Source organism: Callorhinchus milii, unplaced genomic scaffold, assembly GCF_018977255.1.
Source record: "Callorhinchus milii isolate IMCB2004 unplaced genomic scaffold, IMCB_Cmil_1.0 Scaffold4, whole genome shotgun sequence".
Taxonomy (NCBI): Eukaryota; Metazoa; Chordata; class Chondrichthyes; order Chimaeriformes; family Callorhinchidae; genus Callorhinchus; species Callorhinchus milii.
In genome coordinates this window covers 77,989,092-78,011,816 of record NW_024704745.1, presented here as the reverse complement: position 1 = coordinate 78,011,816, position 22,725 = coordinate 77,989,092, and the positions used below count along the sequence as shown (strand labels likewise).

The 22,725-nt window shown below is 45.6% G+C and overlaps 1 protein-coding gene across 1 annotated transcript in view; it reads left to right on the top strand.

The window, feature by feature from the left end:
• oca2 (oculocutaneous albinism II) overlaps positions 1-22,725 on the top strand; it is a 105,288-nt gene that overhangs the window by 30,160 nt on the left and 52,403 nt on the right. The window contains exons 9-13 of the mRNA XM_042334433.1: positions 6,880-6,951; positions 7,983-8,048; positions 9,850-9,906; positions 11,164-11,288; positions 14,569-14,707. Coding sequence (XP_042190367.1) covers positions 6,880-6,951; positions 7,983-8,048; positions 9,850-9,906; positions 11,164-11,288; positions 14,569-14,707 — 459 coding nt within the window. The remainder of the gene's footprint in view (positions 1-6,879; positions 6,952-7,982; positions 8,049-9,849; positions 9,907-11,163; positions 11,289-14,568; positions 14,708-22,725) is intronic.

Here is a 22,725-nt window from a genome sequence, read left to right as displayed (position 1 = left end):
TAGAGACAGCCAACATGGATTTGTTAAAGGCAAATCTTGCCTAACAAATCTAATAGAATTTTTTGAAGACGTGACTGTGAGGGTTGATGAGAGAAATGCGGTGGACATTATTTACATGTATTTTAAAAAGGCTTTTGACACAGTACAGTACTGCATAAGAGGTTAATAAAAAAACTGGAGGCCCACGGTATTAAGGGGACAGTAGCCGTTTGGATTAGGAACTGTCTGAGTGACAGAATGCAGAGGGTGGTGGTCAATGGGTGTTTCTCGCAATGGAAGGAGGTGTGCAGCGGTGTCCCCCAGGGATCGGTATTGGGACCACTGGTCTTTCTAATATATATTAATGATCTGCACTTGGGCATAGAGAGCACTGTTTCCAAGTTTGCAGATGATACAAAGTTAGGTCGGGTAGTAAATAGTGAAGAAGATTGTGACGGACTGCAGGCAGACATACACAGAATGGTGGAATGGACTGACATGTGGCAGATGGATTTCAATGTGGATAAGTGTGAGTTGATACACTTAGGGAGGAAAAATGATAGGAGGCAATATAGACGTGGAGCTCAATCTGAAAGTGGGGTGAACGTACAGAGAGATCTGGGCGTTCAAGTAAGCGATTCATTGAAGGTGGCAGAGCAGGTAGATAGGGCAGTAAAAAGGGCATTTGGTGTACTGAGCTTTATTAGTAGGAGCATAGAGTATAAGAGTAGGGGTTATGGTTAATCTATACAAAACACTGGTTAGGCCTCAGCTGGAGTACTGCGTCCAGTTCTGGGCACCTTACCTCAGGAAGGATATTAAGGCACTGGAAAGGGTTCAGAGGAGAGTCACGAGAATAATACCAGGAATGGGGAACCTTAGCTATGAGGACAGGCTGGAGAAGTTAGGACTTTTCCCATTAGAGCAGAGAAGGTTACCCGGGGACCTGATAGAGGTCTTCAAGATCATGAAAGGTTTCAACAGGTGAGATAGGGAAAAGCTGTTTCCGCTGGTAGGTGTGTCTGTGATCCGTGGTCACGGTCTTAAGATATCTACCAAAAGAAGCAGAGGGGAGGTTAGAAGAAATGTTTTCACTCAGCGAGTTGTTGGAATTTGGAGTGATCTGCCCGAAAGGGCAGTGAAGTCCGATTCGATAACAGGTTTTAAGAGAGAACTGGATAGGTATCGGGGGAAGACGGGTTTGTAGGGTTATGGGGAGAAAGCTGGTGATTGGGGTTAGTTAAAGTGACGCTCTGTCAAAGAGACGCACAGATTCGATGGGCCGAATGGCCTCCTTCTGTGCCGTAACATTCTATGATTCTATGATTCTATGATCACGTCATTGAGACGCCTCAAAGTGCTTCAAAGAATATACTGTAAAGTGTAGCGACTGTTTATTTTAAGGGCGAAACCCGGCATTTGTGCACAGCAGTGTCCCACAAACAGTTGTGGATTGAATGACCAAATTATTATTATTTTGAAGGGACTATTACTCCCGGAAAGCGATCCGCCAATCGACTAACAAGCGGGTTCCCACTAGGCAAACTGAGGTGTGTGTGGATCATAGATATCCTGCAAGGGATAGAAGTTAAGCCACAGGAAATGATACTGAGTTTGAGATCAATACCATCAAGGTTGCATAGCTTGTTTGTGATTGATGTCTATGGGTTATGCTCACCTGTTTATGTCTCCATTGAGCTGGTGCTGGAGTCTTAATTGTTTTCAGATTGTAAGGTCGTGTGCTTACTGATAAACATGAGGCACCGACTATTGTAGGGTCTGAGACTGGAAACCACTATCTTAGTATTTCAAATCCTGCAGAATTTTAGAAATTTCCTAACTTCGGTCTTAATTTGCCCCCTCCCTTGCCTCCTCTTTAACTGGGCCTTCGGTCACCCTCCTACCTCCAACCCTCCACCCCTCCTGATCCCAACCCTCAGCTCTGGTGCAAATCCTTGACTGTCCAGCGCCTTGGGACGTCCTCTAGACATGAAAGGCGCGGTACGAATGTAATTTGTTATTGTTGTTAATTTGGAAGCAGGTTTTCTCAAGCTCTTTAGAAGAAAAAAAACACAACTTTTAAATTAAGACTGGTCTGGATTCAAGCATTTTCTACGAATCTGCACAATATTAAATGTTAAGGCGTTCTTAACGCGAAGGTTTGTGGGATGCAATGTCCAGGTTGGAGTCTTTTAGATAAAATAAATATATCAAGATCCCATCTGGCTGTTCAGGTGGGTGTTAAAGATCCTGTGGCACTATTTGAAAAGAGAAGGGAGTTTCTCCTGGTGTCCCAGATAAAATTGGTCATTCATTTCATGGTTATTAATGGGATATTTCTGTGCGCAAATCGATTGTATCAAATGCTAGGATTATTTATCATTCTAACCTACTCCCATGTCGTTGCCCTACCGTTGTGGAAGAAATGATAAACCAAGTAGTTGGAAGGGTGGCCACTAGAGGACAGTGTTAGCTGTCTGGATTGGCTGCTGTCATCTATTGGAAGGAAGGGCTGCCCGGTCAATGTTCTTCCTGGATGAGAGCAAATTTTCTCCACTTGAACGTCGACAAGACTGAGTCCCTCCTGCTTGGCTCCCGTCAGCGCCTCCTCACCTCAGGCGCTGACAGCATCACTGTTCACGGATACGCACTCCACCTCACAGAGCCGGTATGGAACCTTGGCGTCTTGTTCGACGCTCAACTGTCCTTCAAACTGCACTTCTGTGCCATGACCCGTTATGCCACCTCCCATCTCTGCAACATTGCCCGCTTTGCCCACTGCCTCTCTCTCCTCAGGCTGCTGGGACCCTTAGTCATTTAATCATTAATCATATCCAGACTTGACTACGCCAACTCTCTGCTCGCTGGGCTTCCCAACTCTTCCCTCCACAAACTGCAGATTATTCAGAACTCTGCAGCTCGTGTCCCCTCCCATAACTAGATCCGTGACCCCATCACTCCCACTCTTGCCCGGCTCCACCGGCTCCCCATCCTCCAGCGGATCGAGTTTAAAATCCTCATCCTGACTTTTAAAGCCCTCCACTGCCTTACTCCTCTCTACCTCTGCGATCTACTAAACCTTTACCAACCTGTCCACTTCCTCCGCTTGGTGGGCACTGGCCTGCTCCAAGTCCCACCACTGCCCTGCCCGCTCCACCATTGGCGGTCGGACCTTCAGCCTTTCTGCCCTCACCCTCTGGAACTTCAAAGGAATTACTTTAAAGGGTAGTGACTATGTTTTTGTGGACATGGTAGTCATTTATGGAAAGCATTGTCCCACAAACTGCCATGAAGAGAATGAACAATTTTATCAAGGGGATTGGCCGCAGAAATCTCTGGTTCAGCTGGTAGGTTACTGCATGTGTCAGACACCCAGTTGATCAAAATAAATTGTATTTGACCTGGTGTTTGTGATTGGCAGTTGACAGCCCCATATCACATGGGCGCTAAGATTTCAGTGGCTCTCACACACTTTCCTGACGCGAAAGGCGCTACACAAATGTCATTTGTTGTAAAATCTGTTCTAAAAGATCTAAGTATTGGGAGTTTAATTATATTAACCCTTGCATTTTTTGATACAGCACTTTATCACTTTGTTCAGATGTCTCAAAGCGCTTCACAGGATATACTGTGAAGTGGATTGACTGTTTATTTTGTGGGCGAAACGCGGCAGCCAATTGCGCTCAGTAGCGTCACACAAACAGCCGTGGATTGAGTGACCAATTATTTCTTTGTTTGGAGGGATTATTACCTCCTGGAAAGCGATCTGCCAATCAACTAACAGCCGGGTTCCTACTTACTGCGAGGTAAACAGAGGCGTGTGGAGTAAGGAAACTTGCTCAACGTTTCACCCCCTGCCCGGGAATCGAACCTGGGTCCTCACGCTTGCGAGGCGAGTGCTCTAACCCCTAAACTACAGGACTCCACTCCACTATGCTGAAGGTTTCCATTGGACCATCGGTAGACTTTCTTTGAAACTTCCTTTTTTTTGAAAGTTTAAAAAGTTGTCTTTATGTCAGCTGTGTAGGCGAGTTAGACCCACCAACTAGTCCAGATATTCAAAGGCAATTAATGCTTTCACTTTCGATTTGCAAGAAAGCAAGAGGAAGAGACGTTGAGGTTGAGAGGAAGAAGGCTTCAGTCCAAGGAGACAGACACAGGTTCAGGGTTGAAAACAGCAATTCAGGGCAAATACCAGCAATACTTTTTCTAGTTTTCAGTTTATTAGTGGTTTGAGCACTCACCTGGCAAGCGAGAGAGACCTGGGTTCGATTGCTGGTCAGGACGAAACGTTGGACAAGTTTCCTTACATACAGCTACAGGACTCCAGGTAGAGGAGGGGTGTGGAAGAGGCGTATTAGGAGTGTCTAGGGGTGATGGAGATTTTTCTGGAGCATAAACTCACTCACAGACTAATTGGGCAGAATGACCTGCTTTCATGTGTTCTACCTCATTTCACGATGCAGCTCACGTTGCTTAATTAGGAATTGCCTTTAGGAACACCGCAAAATACCCCGCTCCCCGTGATCTGGAGGTTTTGTTGTCACAGCAGGTGACAAGTTTTCTTCTTTGTGTGCAGTTTTCTTTAGCCGCTGAAGCTGATTATTGTCCTAAGAAACCGAGGAAGCAAACTAAAATGTTCTCGGGTTTCCGAGACGCAGCGTGAAGGCTCGAGAGTGCTGGTACCTCCCTGATTGGCTTGGTGATGTTGAACACAAGTGATATTCTGCTGGAGGTTTATTGATTTATTTTTCAGCCTTTTAAACGAGCCTGAACCTTTCACATTTGTTTCAACCCCACGCTCCCCCCCAAAAGATATAGTCAATCCACTTGACAGTATATCCTGTGAAGTGCTCTGAGATGCCGTCCGACGTGGAGGGCATTATATAAATCCAAATCCAAGTTGTTGTTGTTGTCTCAACAACGTGATAAGAGGCTATACCAAATGCAAAGATTATTATTAATGAAAGTGCAGTGACTGTATTTGTGGGCAAACCTGCACACAACCATGAAGGGAGTCACTGATTTTATTGGAGGAGGAAGGGGTGGTTGTTGACCAGGACTCTGAGAGAAACCCCTTCTCTTTTCGAATAGTACCATGGAACCTTTAACGTCCACTTGAACAGGCAGTCGAGACTTTGGTTTAATAACCCATCCGAAGATGGCACCTCCAATAATGCAAGTCTCCCTAGAACTGTGTTGGAGTATCAGCCGGGACTATATGAGTTCAAGGTCCCAACATGAGACGTGATCCCACAAACTTCTGATTCGGAGACGTAAGTGCCATAAACTGAGCCAGGCTGACACCTGGACATGTCCTGATGGCAATCACAACAACAGAATTACCAAGAAAAGCCTGGGATCAACTGGGTTTTCATGCAATTTAGGGTTGCACATTTTGGTGCGTGATGTGTTAATTGAAAGCGGTGGGAATTAAGAAATGGTTATGAATCGTAGAATCATAGAATATTACGGCAGGGCAATATTATTGCCCTGCCGGGAATCAAACCCAGGCCTCTCGCTTGCGAGGTGAATGCTCTAACCACTGAGCTACAGGACAGGACACTGTCTTAATGTCAGAGGCGCTGTATCAAATGCAAAGATTATTATTGTGATATTATTTTCTTGTAAGAGAGAGGACCCAGGTTCGAGTCCCGGGCAGGGCAAAACCTTGGGCAAGTTTCCGTACTTAGCACACCTGCTTACCAGCAGTAAGTAGGAACCCGGTTGTTAGTTGATTGGCAGATCACTTTCCGGGGGTAATAATCCTTCCCAAAACAAAGTCACTCAATCCACGACTGTTTGTGGCACAGCGCTGTGAGTAATTGACTGTCGTGTTCCGCCCACGAAATACAGTCAATATATCCTGTAAAATATTTTGAGATTTGTCACCGACGTGATAAGGCGCTATATCAAATGCAAGGAATATTACTATTATTTTCATCTTTTTTCAACTATTATTGCGACAGCTAACATACTTTTCCATTGCAAAGAGGGAGGAGGGAAGGGAAAGGGGCAGCCAGTGGTTATTAAGTTGAAAGTAATAGTATATTCCCTCATTGATGGAATGCTGCTGCCTGAACATTCATTTTAATCTGTTGAGGATCGTGACTTCTCCAAGGTTAATTGTGTAAGCGCTGACTGGCAGGCACTGGCAGGGCGAAAGCTATTACAATAACAATCCAGAGTACCAAATTTTGTACAGCTCAAAGCACTTCACCGGAATTAACATCAAATGTAATGATTGTGCTTTTAAACATAATAATAATAATAATAATAATAATAATCCTTGCATTTGATATAGCGCTTTTCACGTCGGGAGGACGTCCCAAAGCGCTTCACAGAATATACTGTAAAGTGAATTGACTGTATATTTGTGGGCGAACGCGGCAGCCAATTGCGCACAGCAATGTCCCACAAACAGTCGTAGATTGAAAATGACCAATTTATTATTGTTTTGGGTTTTGGAGGGATTATTATTAGGCTCTGTGTGGAGTAAGGAAACTTGCCCAAGGTTTCGCCCTCTGCCTGGAATTGAACTCAGGTCTCTCACTTGCAAAGCGAGTGCTCTAACCACTGAGCTACAGGACTCCACTAATACAGTCACAACACCTTACAGTAAATTAGTAGGAATACTGATCCTTGTATTTGGTACAGCGCCTTTCGTGTCGGGAGCGTGTCTCAAACCGTGATTAATAATAATCATCATAATAATAATAATCCTTGCATTTGATATACTGTGTATGTTTGAAATCACGTGAAGCGCTTTAAGACGTCAACTCCTGACGTGAAAAGCAGAATATCAAATGCAAAGATTATTACTATTATTATTATTTGCCACATTGGGGACCTAATAACGTATTTTTATTTTTTCCTCTCTCTTGTGTGCTCTGATTTCAGATTGTCCATCGATCCCTGGCTGCTATGTTAGGTTCCCTGGCAGCTTTAGCTGCTCTTGCTGTTATTGGTGAAGTAAGTGTCGCTCCCCACAACCACCCCCCTCACCGCAAAATACTGTGTGTTGCCGCAGAATCAGATGCTCAGCTCTGTTTCACTTCAGCTAAATTCTAGTGAAGGTTTTGTGAAAAATCTGGTGCTCGGAATTAGACACTAGCCACAATCTTGAGGGAGGGATGTTGCTGTCTGAAAATTGCCTGGAAAAACACAGTCCAGTACACTTTACAGTGATTCCTGTGAAGCGCTTTGAGACTTCCTCCCGATGTGAAGGGCGCTAATACACTTGCAGTTTGATGTCACGTCTCAAAATATATTGTAAAGTGGATTGATCGTGTATTTTGTGGGTGAAACTCGCAGCCAATTGCGCACGGCGGCATCCCACAAACATTGGTGGATCGAGTGACCAAATTATCATTATTTTTTTTCGGAGGGATTATTACCCCAGGAAAAACGATCTGCCAATCGACTAACAACCGGGCTCCTACTTACTGCCAGGTAAACAGTGGAAGATTACCTAAGGTTTCGCCCTGCCCGGGGATCGAACCCAGGTCCTCTCGCTTGCGAGGCGAGCACGCTAATGGCAGACCGGGTGGTGTGGGGGACATGAAGCAAGCTGGTGCCTGCTGAGCAGAGGGATGGCAAGTTTGGTTTGAGGAGGTGGCAGAGGGTGGGTGGGGCAAGGCCGTGGAGGGATTTGAAGGTGAGGAAAAGGCCTGTGTCTCTGAATATTCTGACAAGCTTCCAGCAATTCTTTTTTTATATATATATATATAAAGAAGATTAATTCACTCATTATGTAACACTGCATGAATAATTCATCCCTACCAGCAGGAATCGGTATTAGTAGACTGAAGCTTACTCCCTTTTTTGGGGGTTCTTTTGTAATGTAAAATCTTTAAAGAAAATTAAAGAATGGGAAAATCCAACTAAAGTGGAGTTCATTTAGTAGGTTGCGAGTGGGTGTTGGGGGTGTGGGGAGGGTTTGGGAATTGCTAACTCACATCCCAGAGGATTAATTGTTAATTTCCTTGTCCTTTTGACTGTAGCGGCCAAGTCTGGTGACAGTGGTGGAGTGGATTGACTATGAAACGCTGGCGCTATTGTTTGGAATGGTAATTGTAATTCCTCGGCTGGGAGTTTTTGTTCACAAGTACAGCAACAACAACTTGCACTAACGTAGCACCCTTCATGTCGGGTAACTTCTCAGCAGCGGTGCTGGACGCCAAGCACGGGAGAAAGGGGTGGAGAGGGGAGGGGGAAGTGACCGTAGGTACGACAGTCGAAGAGGTATGACAGATAGAGAGGGGGCAAGATAGAGGGGTAGAGGGAGGGAGTTCAAGAGGAATGTAGTGGCGATGGGGAGCAGGCGTGAGACGCACAACAGGCCTGGGTTAATATACGTGCACAGACATATATATGTATATTTTGGCATATCTCTTTCAAACAGCGTTGTTATTGGAAGAGAAATTACAGGGATTGAGGAGATCACAAGGGTAGGGTGGAGGGATTTAATAGATAGGACGAGGATCTTGAACTCGATCTGTTGGTGCCAATGGAGTGGATGAGGATTGAGATGGTAGGCTCATGGAGTTTAGCGACTGAGACTCATGGCGTGCGATTGCAGAGATGATTTGAACTGGAGGGAGATGATTCTCAGAGCGCACCACTTATCCTGGAATTGAAGCACGAGAGAGATAAAACTCTAAATTGGATTTTTTTTGTTATTAATCTGGTTCAGCTCCAGAAAAACAATTGGAGTGACTCTTTAGCAAATGCAGTCAGAAATACCAACTGTGCATTAATTTCCATTTACGGAGAGTGGGTCAACCTATTTTTTCAGACCACTTTTCTGCTTCTTGCTATAGAAGCCCGGAAACAAGACAAGCTTTTAATCTTTTTAATCTCATTTCCCGCCTTTGCCTCATATCCCTTAATGGATTTATTTCCCAAGTATCAATCTAGCTCCCTTTTAAACACCTCAATTTATTCTGTAGCATTCCTTGAATTACCCGACCTTTTTTCATAGATGTGTTCCTTCCTGTACGATCCGAGGCCAGTATAGACTTCCTAAATGGGGTATCCAAAATGAAATGCAATACTACACCTCAATAGCAACAGCACCTCGCATTCGTGGCGTCCCGTGACCAATTTTATTTGAGGGATTGTCAGCCAGGACACAGGAGAAACTCCCTTCTCTTTTCAAATGGTGCCACAGGATCTTTAACGTCCACTTGGACAGGCAGGGTTTACCGAGATTTTACATTGTATCCCGAGATATTATTTTTTAGCAGAAATCTATCTACTTTGTTCTTCAAGCAAATTACATTTTCTGCTTCCGAGGGAGCCTGGCCCATAAGTTTACTGCTCTCAATGAAGTAGTGTTTCAGTAGATTTGTTCCGATTTATTCTGGGGATTTAGAACTCCCTACGTGAGTCCTTCCATCTTGCCCCCTCTTTGCCCGTCCTCAGATTGCAAGACTTTCCTCTTCGACCGTGCGTACGGTCACCTCCCCTCTCTCCCTGGCTCAGTGTCAAACTACATAGGAACATAGAAACATCGGAAGAGGAGTCGGACATTCAGCCCCTCGAGCCTGTTCTGGCATTCTGTTAGATCATGGCTGATCTGTACCTCAACTTCAATTTACTCCAATTCCAACTATACCAGTGTTAATCACTCTGAGACACTATTCTGAATGAAAGGTGCTATATAAATGCAAGTTGTTGTATTATTATTTTGGGATATTATATTATTTTGGGACCGATCTGGGAACTCAGTGGTTCCTACTATTCCTGTCTTTGCTCGGTTCCAGTGCTCTACTATAGAGCATATAAGAAATCGAGGGACTGAGTAACAAATCAACGTGTTCAAATAATCTCCTTTTTCTCATTCTGCTATTTGGTGTCTTTTTTCAGATGATTTTGGTAGCAATATTTTCAGACACGGGATTTTTCGATTACTGCGCTGTTAAGGTGAGTGGCTGAGCTGTGCAATTCCCCTGGAGGTTTCTGGTGAAGAGCGGGGAAATGGGATTAGGATATATAAGTAATTTGAGACATGACATTGACATTATAGCGTATTGGTTAGAGCACTCGCCTCGCATGCGAGAGGACCTGGGTTCGATTCCTGGGCAGAGCGAAACCTTAGGCAAGTTTCCTTACTCCACACTCCTCTGTCTACCTAACAGTAACCCTGTTGTTAGTCAATTGGTGAATAGCTTTCAGGGGCAATAATCCCTTGAAAAAGAAAAAAAAATTATTTGGTCAATCAATCCATGACTGTTTGTGGGACACTGCTGTACGGAATTGAATGCCGGGTTTCGCCCACAAAATATAGTCAATTCACTTTACAGTATATTCTGTAAAGTGACCCTTTGAGACGTCTCAATGACTTAATAAGGTGCCATATCAAATGCAAGGATTATTGTTATTATATAAGTTTATTCTGTGCTCATTATACAAGTAGTTACCTTAAATGAATTACTGCAAAGTTCAGAGTGAAATGTGCACGTAACCTACCCGGGTCTCTGGCTAAAACATATTTGTAGTTAATTATGCTGTTATTAACATTGAGGTGTTATCCAACGGAGAATTTTATCATTTGAATTATAATTAAAAATGCCAATGGAGAGCAGCCCTGATGGTGTAGTAGATAGAGCTGGGTCTTATGGACCAGAAGTTTGCTGGTTTGAATCCCGGGCCAGGCTGAGTTTGGTGGGGGTGAGGGAAGAGAGAGAGAGAGAATTACAAAATCTTTCAGTGAATTTTATGTAAATTGCCATTGAGAGAAATGAAAAAAACATTGAGGTAAGGAACAGCTTTGGGTCTGTTTGAAAGGGGAATTATGAGCCTAGAGTTTTTCCTCTGCCCATTTGCACAGAAAACAAAGCTGTTTTTGCAAGGGGGGAGCCTTCCACGGTCTTCCTCTACCCAACATCTGTGACCTCCTGAAACCCTACCAACCTGGAATTTTGGGCGATGGGGAAAGAGCGGATGAAATGGGTGGCTCTTTCATGGGACAGATATAGATAAAATCGACCTCTTTCTGTGCTGTGTACTCTGCATGTTTTAACGTTTTGAGCAAAAAAATCTAGTTAAAGAGCATCCTCCCTATGTCATCGTGCGTATACAAGGGGAGCAGGAGGGGCGGGGCCTTGTGTGGGGTAGTTGGGCTGAAAAATCCAGTTTCTATCGCTTTATGTGACTCTAATCACCGTATGTCCTTCACAGGCTTACCAGCTCTCGAGGGGGAGAATCTGGTCCATGATCATCATTTTGTGTCTCATCGCCGCCATTCTTTCAGCCTTTCTGGACAATGTCACCACCATGCTACTCTTCACTCCTGTGACCATCAGGTACTATTCTAATAATAGCATTAATTATATTGATAATAATAATAATCCTTGTGTTTGGCACAACGCTTTTCACGTCGGGAGTCTCAAAGCTCTTTACAGATTTACATTGAAGTGACTATGTGGATTATTTTGTTTGGTGAACATGGCAGCCCACTTTACACACAGCAATGTCCCACAAACAGCCATGAAGTCAATGATCAGTTATATTTGGGGGACTGTTGACCAGGACGCCTGGGGGCTTCTCTCCTTTCGAGTAGTGGCTGGGATCTTTGTCTCGTCTGGCGGGTGGCACCTCCGACAATGCAGCGCACCCACAGCACAGCGTAGACTATGCGAGTTCCAAGTCCTGACGTGTGGGCTTCAACCCGCAACCTTGTGACTCAGAGACGAGATTGCTACAGACTGAGCCGGGCTGACACTTGTGGTTGTGCAGGTGCTTTGGGGAGTGTGAAGAGCAAACTCACAGGCAAGATGAGGGAACATATGGACTGACAAGGACTGAACTTGGCAGAGTCTGACCCATCTCTTAACGAGGGGGGTGTTGGGTGGGCAGTGTCATGTGTGAGATTGTCGCATTGATGCAGTGGATGTGCTCTGATAGAGGTGATATATGTAGGTTTCTGACAGTGAAATAAGGCAACAAATTGCTGGTCGGCACAGGAGTTGTTTCCCACTGAACCCAAGTTTAATGGGAGATGCTTTTCCCAAATGGAATGTATGATGCAGATTTGTGTGTTCTTAATAAAAGCTAAAACATGGGTTTGTGCAATCGTGCCCGAGTGTGTATGCTAGTGTGTATGTTTTTGCATGTGTGTACATGCGAGTGTGTGTGTGTGAGTGTATGTGCGTGTGTATGTGCTGTTCTTCAGATGAGGTGTCAAACCAAGGTCCTGTCTGCTTGTTTAGGTGGACGTTAAAAATCCCAGTGCACTGTTTGAAAGGAAAAGGGAATTTCTCCCGGTGATCTGGTCAACAGTCCCCCAAATAAAATCACTCATTTGCTTCAGCACCAAGCTCCTAACCTCTGGGCCTCCCTGCCTCTATCCCTCCCCCTCGCCGTCTCTTTATCTAAGCACTTTGGGACGACTAGAAGACGTGATAAGGCGCTCTATCAAATGCAAGGATTATTATTATATCTATCTTTAAATCCCACCTGAAGACCTACCTCTTCGAAGACAACTAGGATCACCTCCCCTTCTCCCTTCTCCCTTGCTCAGTGTCTGACCCCACCACAATATAGCACTCGGAGACACTATCCTGTGTGAAGGGAGCTGGGTAAGGGTACGCTTCTGTTTGTGTGACCCCATTGATGTACGCAAATTGTACGCATTGGCTGCCGCATTTATCTATAAAATACACAGTCACTACACTTTACAGGGAAATTCTAGCTTGAAAGCCATTATATCTAACGGTACGGAGTGTTGGTTAATGTTATTTTTTATATTAAGGAGTTTTTTTTAGCAAAATCTTTGTGATCTCATGGTAGTTCCTTCCCAGTTGCCATAGTGAGCACCACTGCTCACTGTCAGCACAGCCCAGACCTCAGTCATCAGCTGGGAGGGATGGCAGTTCAATAATAATGTTGATAATAATAATAATAATAATAATCCTTGCATTTGATATACAGTCTCATCACATCTTTGAGACGTCTCAAAGCGCTTCACAGAAAATACAGCAACACAACTTGCATGTATACAGCGCCCTTCACATGGGGTAGTGTCCTGGAGTGTTTGCGAAGATTGTCATATACTATAAAGTAACTGTGTCTTTTGTGGTCAAAACCCGACAGCCAATTGTCCCAGAACCATTCATGGATTGAGAGATCACATTAGTATTTAAAATAATCTTTTTTTGGAAGAGATTAATAGTGAAACCAGCTATTCTAGCAGATTAGTGCAGGGATTAACGGCAGCGTAAAACTATTTAAGATACATTTAAAACCCAAACCCAAATTGTTGATTGTTTTCACCCCTTCTGCCCTCTGGAGCTCTCTGCTCCAAATCCCCCCACTTTGCCCCCCGCTTTGAAAAGCCCACCTTAAAGTAACACCTCTTTGTCCTCCTCCCACTCAGTCTTTGTGAAACTCTAGGAGAGGTTCGTGCTAAGTAGAAGGTGCTGTATAGGTGCAAATTGTTAATCACAGTCCTTGCATTTGATACAGCGCCTTTTGTCCGCTGACAGGACGTGTCAAAGAGCATCACAGGACATACTGTAAAATGTGGGCCAACCCAGCAGCCAATATGAACAGCCATGAAGTGACTGGCCAATTTTACCTGGGAATTTTAACATCCACCTGAACAGGCAAACAGGACCTGTTGTTCATCACACAGAGGATACAGTTCAAGATCCTGGTCCTCACCTTCAAAGCCCTCCATGGTCTTGCTCCCCTCTACCTCTACGACCTCCTAACTCCCCACCGAGCTGCTCGCTCCCTCCGCTCAGTGGGCTCCGGCCTGCATCACGTCCCCCGCCTTGCCCACCCCACCATTAGCGGTCAGGCCTTCTGCCACTCTGCCCCCACCCTCTGGAACCCATCTCAAGACCCTCCTCTTCAACTGTGCCTTCGGTCATCCTCCTTCCCCCCTTGCCTCCACCTACCCCGATCCCAACACCCAGCTCAGGCCCGAAACACGGATTGTCCAGCGCCTTGGGACGTCCTCCCGATGTGAAAGGCGCTATATAAATGTAATTTTGTTCTTGTTGTTACTGTTGTGGTCATTGGGGAAATCTGAGTGTGATGTCCTCCAACGTTACAAGTTTTTTTTTTGTTGTGCACTTTATCGAGTTACCAGCTAGATTTAAGACTTCTATATATTTGTTGATGCCGTTATTTCCCCTGTTATTTCCCTACTATTTCCTTCCTTTCCCCGTAAATCCCATTATTCCTTGTTATTTCTTGCATTATTCCCCCCCCGTTAATTCCCCCTGTTAATTCCTCCTGTTAACTCCACTCTTAATTGTCCCATTAATATCCCCCATTAATTCATCCCATTAATTTACTCAATATTTCCTCCGCTATTTCCCCGGGTTATTTCCAAGTTAATTTTCACCTTTAATTCCCCCGTTACTACCCCCCGTTAATTCCCCTCATTAATTTCTCCCATCATTCTCCTCCCCCGTTTATTTCCCTGTTAATTTGTCCCTGTTAATTATCTCCTGTTTATTATCTCCCGTTCATTATCTTCCATTAATTTCCCTCTGCTCTTTCCCATTAGTTTCCTCAGTTAGTTAACCCCGTTAATCTCCCCCCATTAATTGCTTCCCGCTGATTCTCCGACAGGCTGTGTGAGGTGCTCAACCTGGACCCCAGACATGTGCTGATAGCAGAGGTGGTCTTTACCAACATCGGGGGAGCGGCCACAGCTGTGGGAGACCCCCCCAATGTCATCATCGTCTCCAAACAGGAGCTGCGGAACCAAGTAACTTGCCCTTTACCCTTACTTTATTATAATATAATAATAATAGTAATCCTTGCATTTCATATAGCACCTCATCACGTCTTCGGGATATCTCAAAGTGCTTCACAGCATATGCTCTAAAGTGAATTGACTGGATATTTGTAGGCGAAACACAGCAGCTAATTGTGCATGGCAGTGTCCCAAAAACTGTCGTGGATTGAGTGACCAAATTATTTATTGATGTATTCATTTCTTTATTTTTGAAGGGATTATTACCCTTGGAAAATGATCCGACAATCGATTAAGAGCTGGGTTCCTACTTACTACTGATGAACATAGGCGTGTGGAGTAAGGAAACTTGCTATAAGGTTTGCCCCAGGAATCAAACTCAGGCCTTCTCGCTTTCGAGGCGAGTGCTCTAACCAATACGCTACAGGACACCTGTATGTAAGAAGGATGATTACTTAAGCCAGAAATCATTCATTCCTAATTGCGTTGCATTTCGAAGATGTAAATTTGAATTATTCAGCTCCTTTTTCAAGTCGGAGTTAATGTGAAGCCACTGCGTGTGGAGCGAGGACATGAGGTGCAAATTAATCTTTAGCTTCTTTGTTCCATTAATTTTGAACCCTTGAAAATGGCTTTAACCCTAAAGGAAGTGCAAGGATTGTATCTCTCTGTCCTTCCTGGCTCCGGCCTCCTGCTTGTCCCTTTGCGCCCTCCGTTCCACAATCAGTGGCCGCGCTTTCAGTCATCACACCCTGAAACTCTGGGACACTCTTCCTCTATCCCTCTACCTTGCCCCTCCTTCCCCATCTTCAAGGTCATGCTTGAAGACCTTCCTCTTCAACTGTACCTCCCTCCAGCTCGGCATTGTGTTCTGCCACTGTTAAAAGCGCTCTGGGACGCTACCCTGCATGAGGGGCACTATATATAAACACAAGTTGTTGTTGATGTTGTTGAAAATCCTCTTACCTTGCATTCGAACACCCTTCTAAATCCCCTTTCTCTTCAAACACCCTTCCCAATCTTCTTCCTGATTCCTGCCCTTATCTACAATGTCAGCCTGGCTCAGTCAGGAGCACTCTCACTTCTGAGCCAGAAGGTTGTGGGTTTCAAGGCCCAAGTTGTGAGGTCTTTCAGCTCACAACTCCAACGCGGTGACGAGGGGAGCACTGCATTGTCAAAGGTGCCGTCCTTCGGATGAGACATTAAACCGGAGTCCCTTCTGCCCTTTCGTGGTTAAAGCACCTCAATTAAGCCAAAGGAATAATGTTTCCTACAAAATGCACAATCACCACTTCACAATAAAATCCCATGAAACACTTTGAGACGCTTCAGTGGCAATGATACAGCACAATGTCAAATGCAAGGATTATTCTTAGTATTATTTACCATTAATGGTGAGGTGCTTATCTCCCAGGGTACTGTTTGAAAAGAGACTTTCCCTCGGTGTCCTGGCCAACAATCATTCAAATCAGCATTAGTTGTTCCTTTATGGCTAGGTGTGGGACATTGCCTGTGCATAAATCAGCTGTCGTCTTCTCCCACAAAAAGATGACAGTAAACAAATGGTGCCGTAGCCATCCTATTGTATTTGGAGGAATATGTTTCCACTTGCAACAGGAACAACAACTTGCATTTACAAAGCGCCCCTCACGCTGGGTAGCGTCCCAGAGCGCTTGACAGTGGCGGAGCACGGCACTGAGCCGGGGCGGGAAGGGAGAGGTGACCGTAGGCTCGATCGAAGAGGAAGTTCATCAGGCGCGATCTGAAGATGGGGAAGGAGGGGGCAAGGTAGAGGGATAGACTTTCAGGACGTAGTGGCTGGAAGTATGGCCGCCGATGGTGGAATTGGAGGACACCGGCAACATGTAGGAGGCCAGAGCCGGGCGAGTGGAGGCTGCGGGTTGTGGGTTGGGGGGGAAGCAGGTCGGGGAGGTAGGGAAGTGCCAGGGATTTGAAGATGAGTGTGAGGATCTTGAAATCGATCTGTTCTACGATAGGAAGCCAGTGGAGCCCGGCTAGAACTGATGTGATGGGGGTACAGAGTTTAGTGCGGATGTTTCAAAGAGGACTAGGCACTGAAACCTTGGAGGGAGGGCGGGTTGGGGGAGGCACGGACGTTCAGCAGTTCTGAGGTTGTGAAGTGGAGGAGGTAGTTGGGTGGGATGGGGGGGACGAAAGGGGAGAGAGTAGGGTGGGCTGCAGGAGCCTGCAGAGATAGATTACAGTGGGATCTTTGCTGCTTGAAATCGTAGTAATAATAATCCTTGCATTTGATATAGCGCCTTATCACATCTTTGGGACGTCTCAAAGCACTGCACAGAATAAACCGTAAATGAATTGACTGCTTGCAATGCGAAGAGTTAAAAGCCTTTCATGGATTCTGCCTTCAGTGGGGTGGGAGAAAATTAACTAGTTCTCGATTCTACATTACCCAACTTAATGTCTGTTTAATTCCTGTATCACGGCAGATTAACCTTCTGGAACGCGTTAATATTCATTAGAATACCCTCATTGATAGAATGTGCAAGAGGTTGCAAGTGAATGACAAGAGATCAGTCATTAGCAATGGCAAATTGAACCGTGCTGTGAATTCTACACAAACAGCCTCTCCTCTCTCCCTCCCCCTGGTCTCGTCTGTGTGCACGTGGACTTCAAAGGTCCCATCGCGCCGGTCGAAAAAAGAAGGAAGTTTCATCCCTCCCGGTGTCCTGGCCAACAATCCAGATAGAACAGGTCGCTCACTCCATGTCCGCTTGTGGGGATAGTGCAAATTGGCTGCCGCATTCGCCCTCAAAACACACAGTCGCTACACTTTATCGTCTAAAACGCGCTTTGAAACGTCCTCCCGACGTGAAAGGCCCAGAACAAAGTAAGGATTCTTATATTATTGTTTATCACTGTTAATTTTTTTTAAAAAAATTTCGACTGGACATTTTTGTTGTCATTCTCTATCAGACTCCCCCCAGCCTCCCCGCCCCAACTCCAACCCCCTCTGTCTCCACTGCAGCATAGATTTAATGGTCCACAGAATGAGGGAAGAGACTTACTGGTGATTTACTGATGGAGACCACTTTTAGATAGACGTGGGTGAGATGTTATGTAGCAAATTTTGTGTAGCAGCTTTATTGCTTGTGTTTGTAATAGCTCACGGAGCTGAGCACCACATGAGGACCAGGGAGAGAGAGAGGACGTGCTCAAACCTTCGAGAGCTTAAAATAGATCAACAACAGACCACAAAAGCCTAGTTTGAAGAATTTAGAGTAATTGCGCTGCTACAGAGCCTTTCATGTCAGGAGGATGTCTCAAAACGCTCCCCAAGACTTACTGCGTAATGAATCTATATTCTCTAAGTGAACTTAGTCGCAAATCATGGGGCAAAAATACATTTGCATAATGCTCTAAAGTGCAACAACAACAACAACTTGCATTTAGATAGCGCCTTTCACACAGGATAGCGTTGCAAAGAAGGATTTTCTTTTTGTCCAGGAACATAGGCCATTCAGCCCTCCGAGCCTGTGTGAGTGATAAAATGCTCCCTGATTTCACTCTGAAAAACAAGATTGGATTACTCTGTCTGTGTTTGTAAAACGATTCTTTCATTGGATGGTAAACTTTGGAAAAAGCACGGTATTTCTCGACTGCATTCCTTAACCTGTCACAAATCCCACTGTTTATACGCATTTGCAATGCGTTCCTTAGTCCACTCATCCACTCCACCCATTCAGCTTCTGGTCCCAAAGCCGAAGGCAGAAAACAATCCAGAACTTTGATTCTTCTCCTACACTATGAGGAGTTTTAATAGAGTAAATAAGGAGAAACTGTTTCCTCTGGCGGGAGGATCGATAGAGGACCCAGATTCAAGATAATTGGGAAAAGAACCAGAGGGGAGATGAGGAGAAATTGTTTTACGCAGCAAGTTGTTACGGTCTGCAATGCATCGCTTGAAAGGAAGGTGGAAACTGATTCAATAACAAGTTTCAAAAGGGAATTAGATATATGTTTGAAAAGAAAAAGATTGCAAGGCTATGGGGAAAGAGCGGGGGAGTAGGACTAGTTGGTAGCTCTTTCAAAGAACTGGCACAGGCACAATGGGCCGAATGACCTCCTTCTGTGCTGTAATTTTCCATGATTCTATGGTCCTTCTTTTGAACCCTATCTTGCTCTTCAATCAAAGACCAGCATTAGCTCTCCCTCTGAGCCCCAGCAACAACAACAACAACAAAATTACATTTGTAAAGTGTCTTTCACATCAGGAGGATCTGCCAAGGCGCTGGACAGACTGTGTTTCAGACCCGAGCTGGGAGTTGGGGAGGGTGGAGGGCAGGGGAGAAGGAGGGTGATCGAAGGCATGGTCAAAAGAGGAAGGTCTTGAGACGGGTCTTGAAGGAGGCAAGGGAGGGGATGAGGTGGAGAGACTGTGGGATGGAGTTCCAGAGAGTGGGGGCAGAGTGGCGGAAGGCCAACCTGCCAATGGTGGGGCAGGTGAGGCGGGGGATGTGAAGCAGACCAGAGCCCGGTGAGCGGAGGGAGCGAGCAGGATGGTAGAGGGTTAGGAGGTCGCAAAGGTAGGGGGGAGCAAGACCATGGAGGGCTTTGAAGGTGAGGACCAGGATCTTGAACTGTATCCTCTATGTGATGGAAAGCCAGTGGAGTCGGGTGAGCACAAACCATTGTATTCTGTGGCATATTTACTCATGTCAATTTCTTGTGATATGTGATAATGTGCTATATCAATTGCAAGGATTATTATTATTAATTAATGGGTATGGAATGCAACATGGAGGATTGAAAATCAAAGTGGTGGAGGATGGGACACTGTCAGCTATTCAGTATTACAGAAGGCTTCAGGTGATGAGTGTCCTGTTAGTTACATAATCCTTGCATTTGATACAAAGCACTGATGTTTCATAGGATATTACTGTAAAGTGTAGTAACTGTGTATTTTGTAGGTGAAACCGGCAGTAAATTTGTGATTTCCAGAACAGCAATGAAACAAATGAACAATTTTATCTGAGTGATTGTTAAAAATAATAATCCTTGCATTTGATATAGCGCTTTTCATGTCGGGAGGACGTCCCAAAGCGCTTCACAGAACACACTGTAAAGTGAATTGACTGTATATTTGTGGGCGAACGCGGCAGCCAATTGCGCACAGCAATGTCCCACAAACAGTCGTAGATTGAAAATGACCAATTTATTATTGTTTTTGGTTTTGGAGGGATTATTATTAGGCTCTGTGTGGAGTAAGGAAACTTGCCCGAGGTTTCGCCCTCTGCCTGGAATTGAAAGGCGCTCTATAAATGTCATTTTGTTTTTGCTGTTGTTATCCTGTAAAACGCTTCGAGATATCTCAACGATGCGATCCAATGCAAGGATTGTTATTATTATCCGAAGGACGGCACCTCTGACAATGCAAACTCCCCCAGCACTGCACTTGAGTGTCAGCCTGGGTTGTACGAACTCAATGTCCTGAGGTGGGGCTTGAACCCATAGCCTTCTAACTCTGAGACGAGAGTGCTACCAACTGAGCCAGCCTGAAGCTTGGATACCAGTAACAGCTCGAAGCCCCTCTCTTTTACTGCCTGGTTATCACTCATGCGCTGCGCTCCTTTCTTTAAAAAAAACACTAATCATTTTGTTGGCTGGCAGGCGGGGTGGTGGGGGGGGGGGAGGGGAGGAGAGGCGGACGAGGAGGTTTATTCTCTTTTCAATACATTTATTTTGTGCTGGTAACAGCTGCCGCATTGATCGATGACACCGAGGTTCGGGTTGAATGATTGAAATGCCAATACTGCACATTAACGGAGAAGTGATGTGAGGTTGAACTCTCTGGCCACAGTGTGTATTGTTGTGCGGGAGTGGGTGTGCGGGGAGTTTACTGGGAGCCGGAAGGCCAAAGAGAATAATAATAATGATAATAATCCTTGCATTTGACACAGCGCCTTATCACATCTTCGAGACGTCTCAAACCGCTTCACAGAACACACTGTAAAGTGAATTTACTGCGCCCTGAAACTCCGGATCGCCGACCTCAATCCCTCCGCCTTGCCCTCTATCTCCACTTTTTCAAGTCCCGCCTGAAAACCTTTCACTTCGACCGTGCTTACGGCCACTTCCCCCTACCCAAGCCCCCCCCACCCCGGCTCGGAGTCAGGCTCCACCACCGTTAAACGCTCTGAGATGCTACCCTGCGTGGAGGACGCTGAATAAGTGCAAGTTATTGTTGTTGCATGTTTTACGGGCAAACAGCGGCAGCCAACTGCCCACATCAGTGTCCCACAAACAGTCGTGGATTGAGTGACCAAAGTATCATTATTATTTTTTTAAGGGACTATTACCCCCGGAAAGCGATCCGCCAATTGGCTAACAACTGGGTTCCTCGTCAAACCATGACTGTTTGTGGGACACTGCTGGGGGCAATTGGCTGTCGCGTTTCACCCACAAAATATACAGTCGATTCGCTTTGCAGTGTGTTCTGTGAAGTGCTTTGAGACGTCTAGAGGATGTGATAAGGCGCTAGAGCAAACACAAGAATTATTATCATCACATTGTCGAGACTTCTCAAAGTGCTTCAGTGCTTTATTTTACTGTAAAGTGTAGGTAAACACCGCAGACGGTTTGCACACAATGTCCTACAAACAGCCATAAATGACTGATTTTATTGGGGAGAGTGTTGGGGGATAGTGCCACTGGATCTTTAACATCCACCTGAATGGATAGATGGGACCTTGGTTTAATGTCTCTTCCAAAATATGGCACGTCTAATGTTAGGACTAGATTGTCTGACGTGTGCAGAATCCATCACCAGGCTTAAGAGTATCCAAACCAGACTGAGAGTTCCACATATGTATCCCACTTACACATAGAGATTTCCTTATGTCCGGAATGGAATGCACATTCTCTTCCCAGAGGGACAACAACAACATTAAATTTGTAAAAGGCCTTTCATGTCGGGAGGACGTCCCAAGGCGCTGGACAATCCATGTTTTGGACCCGAGCTGGGGGTCGGGATTGGGGAGATGGAGTTCAGGGTGGGGAAGGAGGGTGACTGAAAGCACGGTGGAGCGGGCGAGGCGGGGTACGTGAATCAGGCCGGAGCTCACTGAGCGGAGGGAGCGGGCAGGATGGTAGGGGGTTAGGAGGTCGCTGAGGTAGGGGGCAGCAAGTCCATGAAGGGCTTTAAGGGTGAAGACCAGGATCTTGAACTGTATTCTCTGTGTGATGGGAATCCACTGGAATTGGGTGAGGATGGGGTTGATAGGGTCACGGAGCCTGGTGAGGGAGAGGACACGGGCTGCAGAGTTCTGGATGATGGGGGACAGCTGAGCGGGTCATGGCATGAATGTGGGGTAGGAAGGATAGTTGAGGGTCAAACAAGATGCATCCTACTTACCTAATTCGGGTGCTATTTGCAGGTTGGCAAGTGCCAAGGCTTGGGGAACCCAGAGTGTGCGTTGAGGTAACTGCTGGAATTTAACTAGCTAAAACCTCATAGCTTGCCATTGACAGCACTGTTTGGCAAGCTTTCCCGCTCCTTGTCCAGCTATGATCACGAACCCATTAGGGCTTTGGCCTGCAGGGTTGAGAGTGGGAGGATTTCCTATCCCAGTGACTGGTCTGCCCTTCCAAATCCATGTCCAATGAGCCAGGCTGGGCTGTGCTGTCATCAGCAGTGCCCTGGAATACTGTGGACCTACATGGCTGAGGAGTATGATTATCCACTACAGAGGGAGGGAGGGAGGGCTCGATTCTGACATTCGGTTGCCAAACACACAGCCTTGAGTAGACACCGCTTACCTCCTCCCCCGAAGGAGAATCATCACAGTTGGTTAGAGGTGGAATGCTAAGCTGCTGAAATCAGTGTCGAAAGCTTGAGAGTGAAACATTGCTCACTGAACGTACCCCTCGAGCCTCTGTGGAGCAAGCAATCGGCAAAGCAAAGATTGAGCCCTGTTTGAAAGGCTGAAAAATAAATCAATAAACCTCCAGCGGGACATCGCTGGCGTTTAACATCACCAAGCCAATCAGGG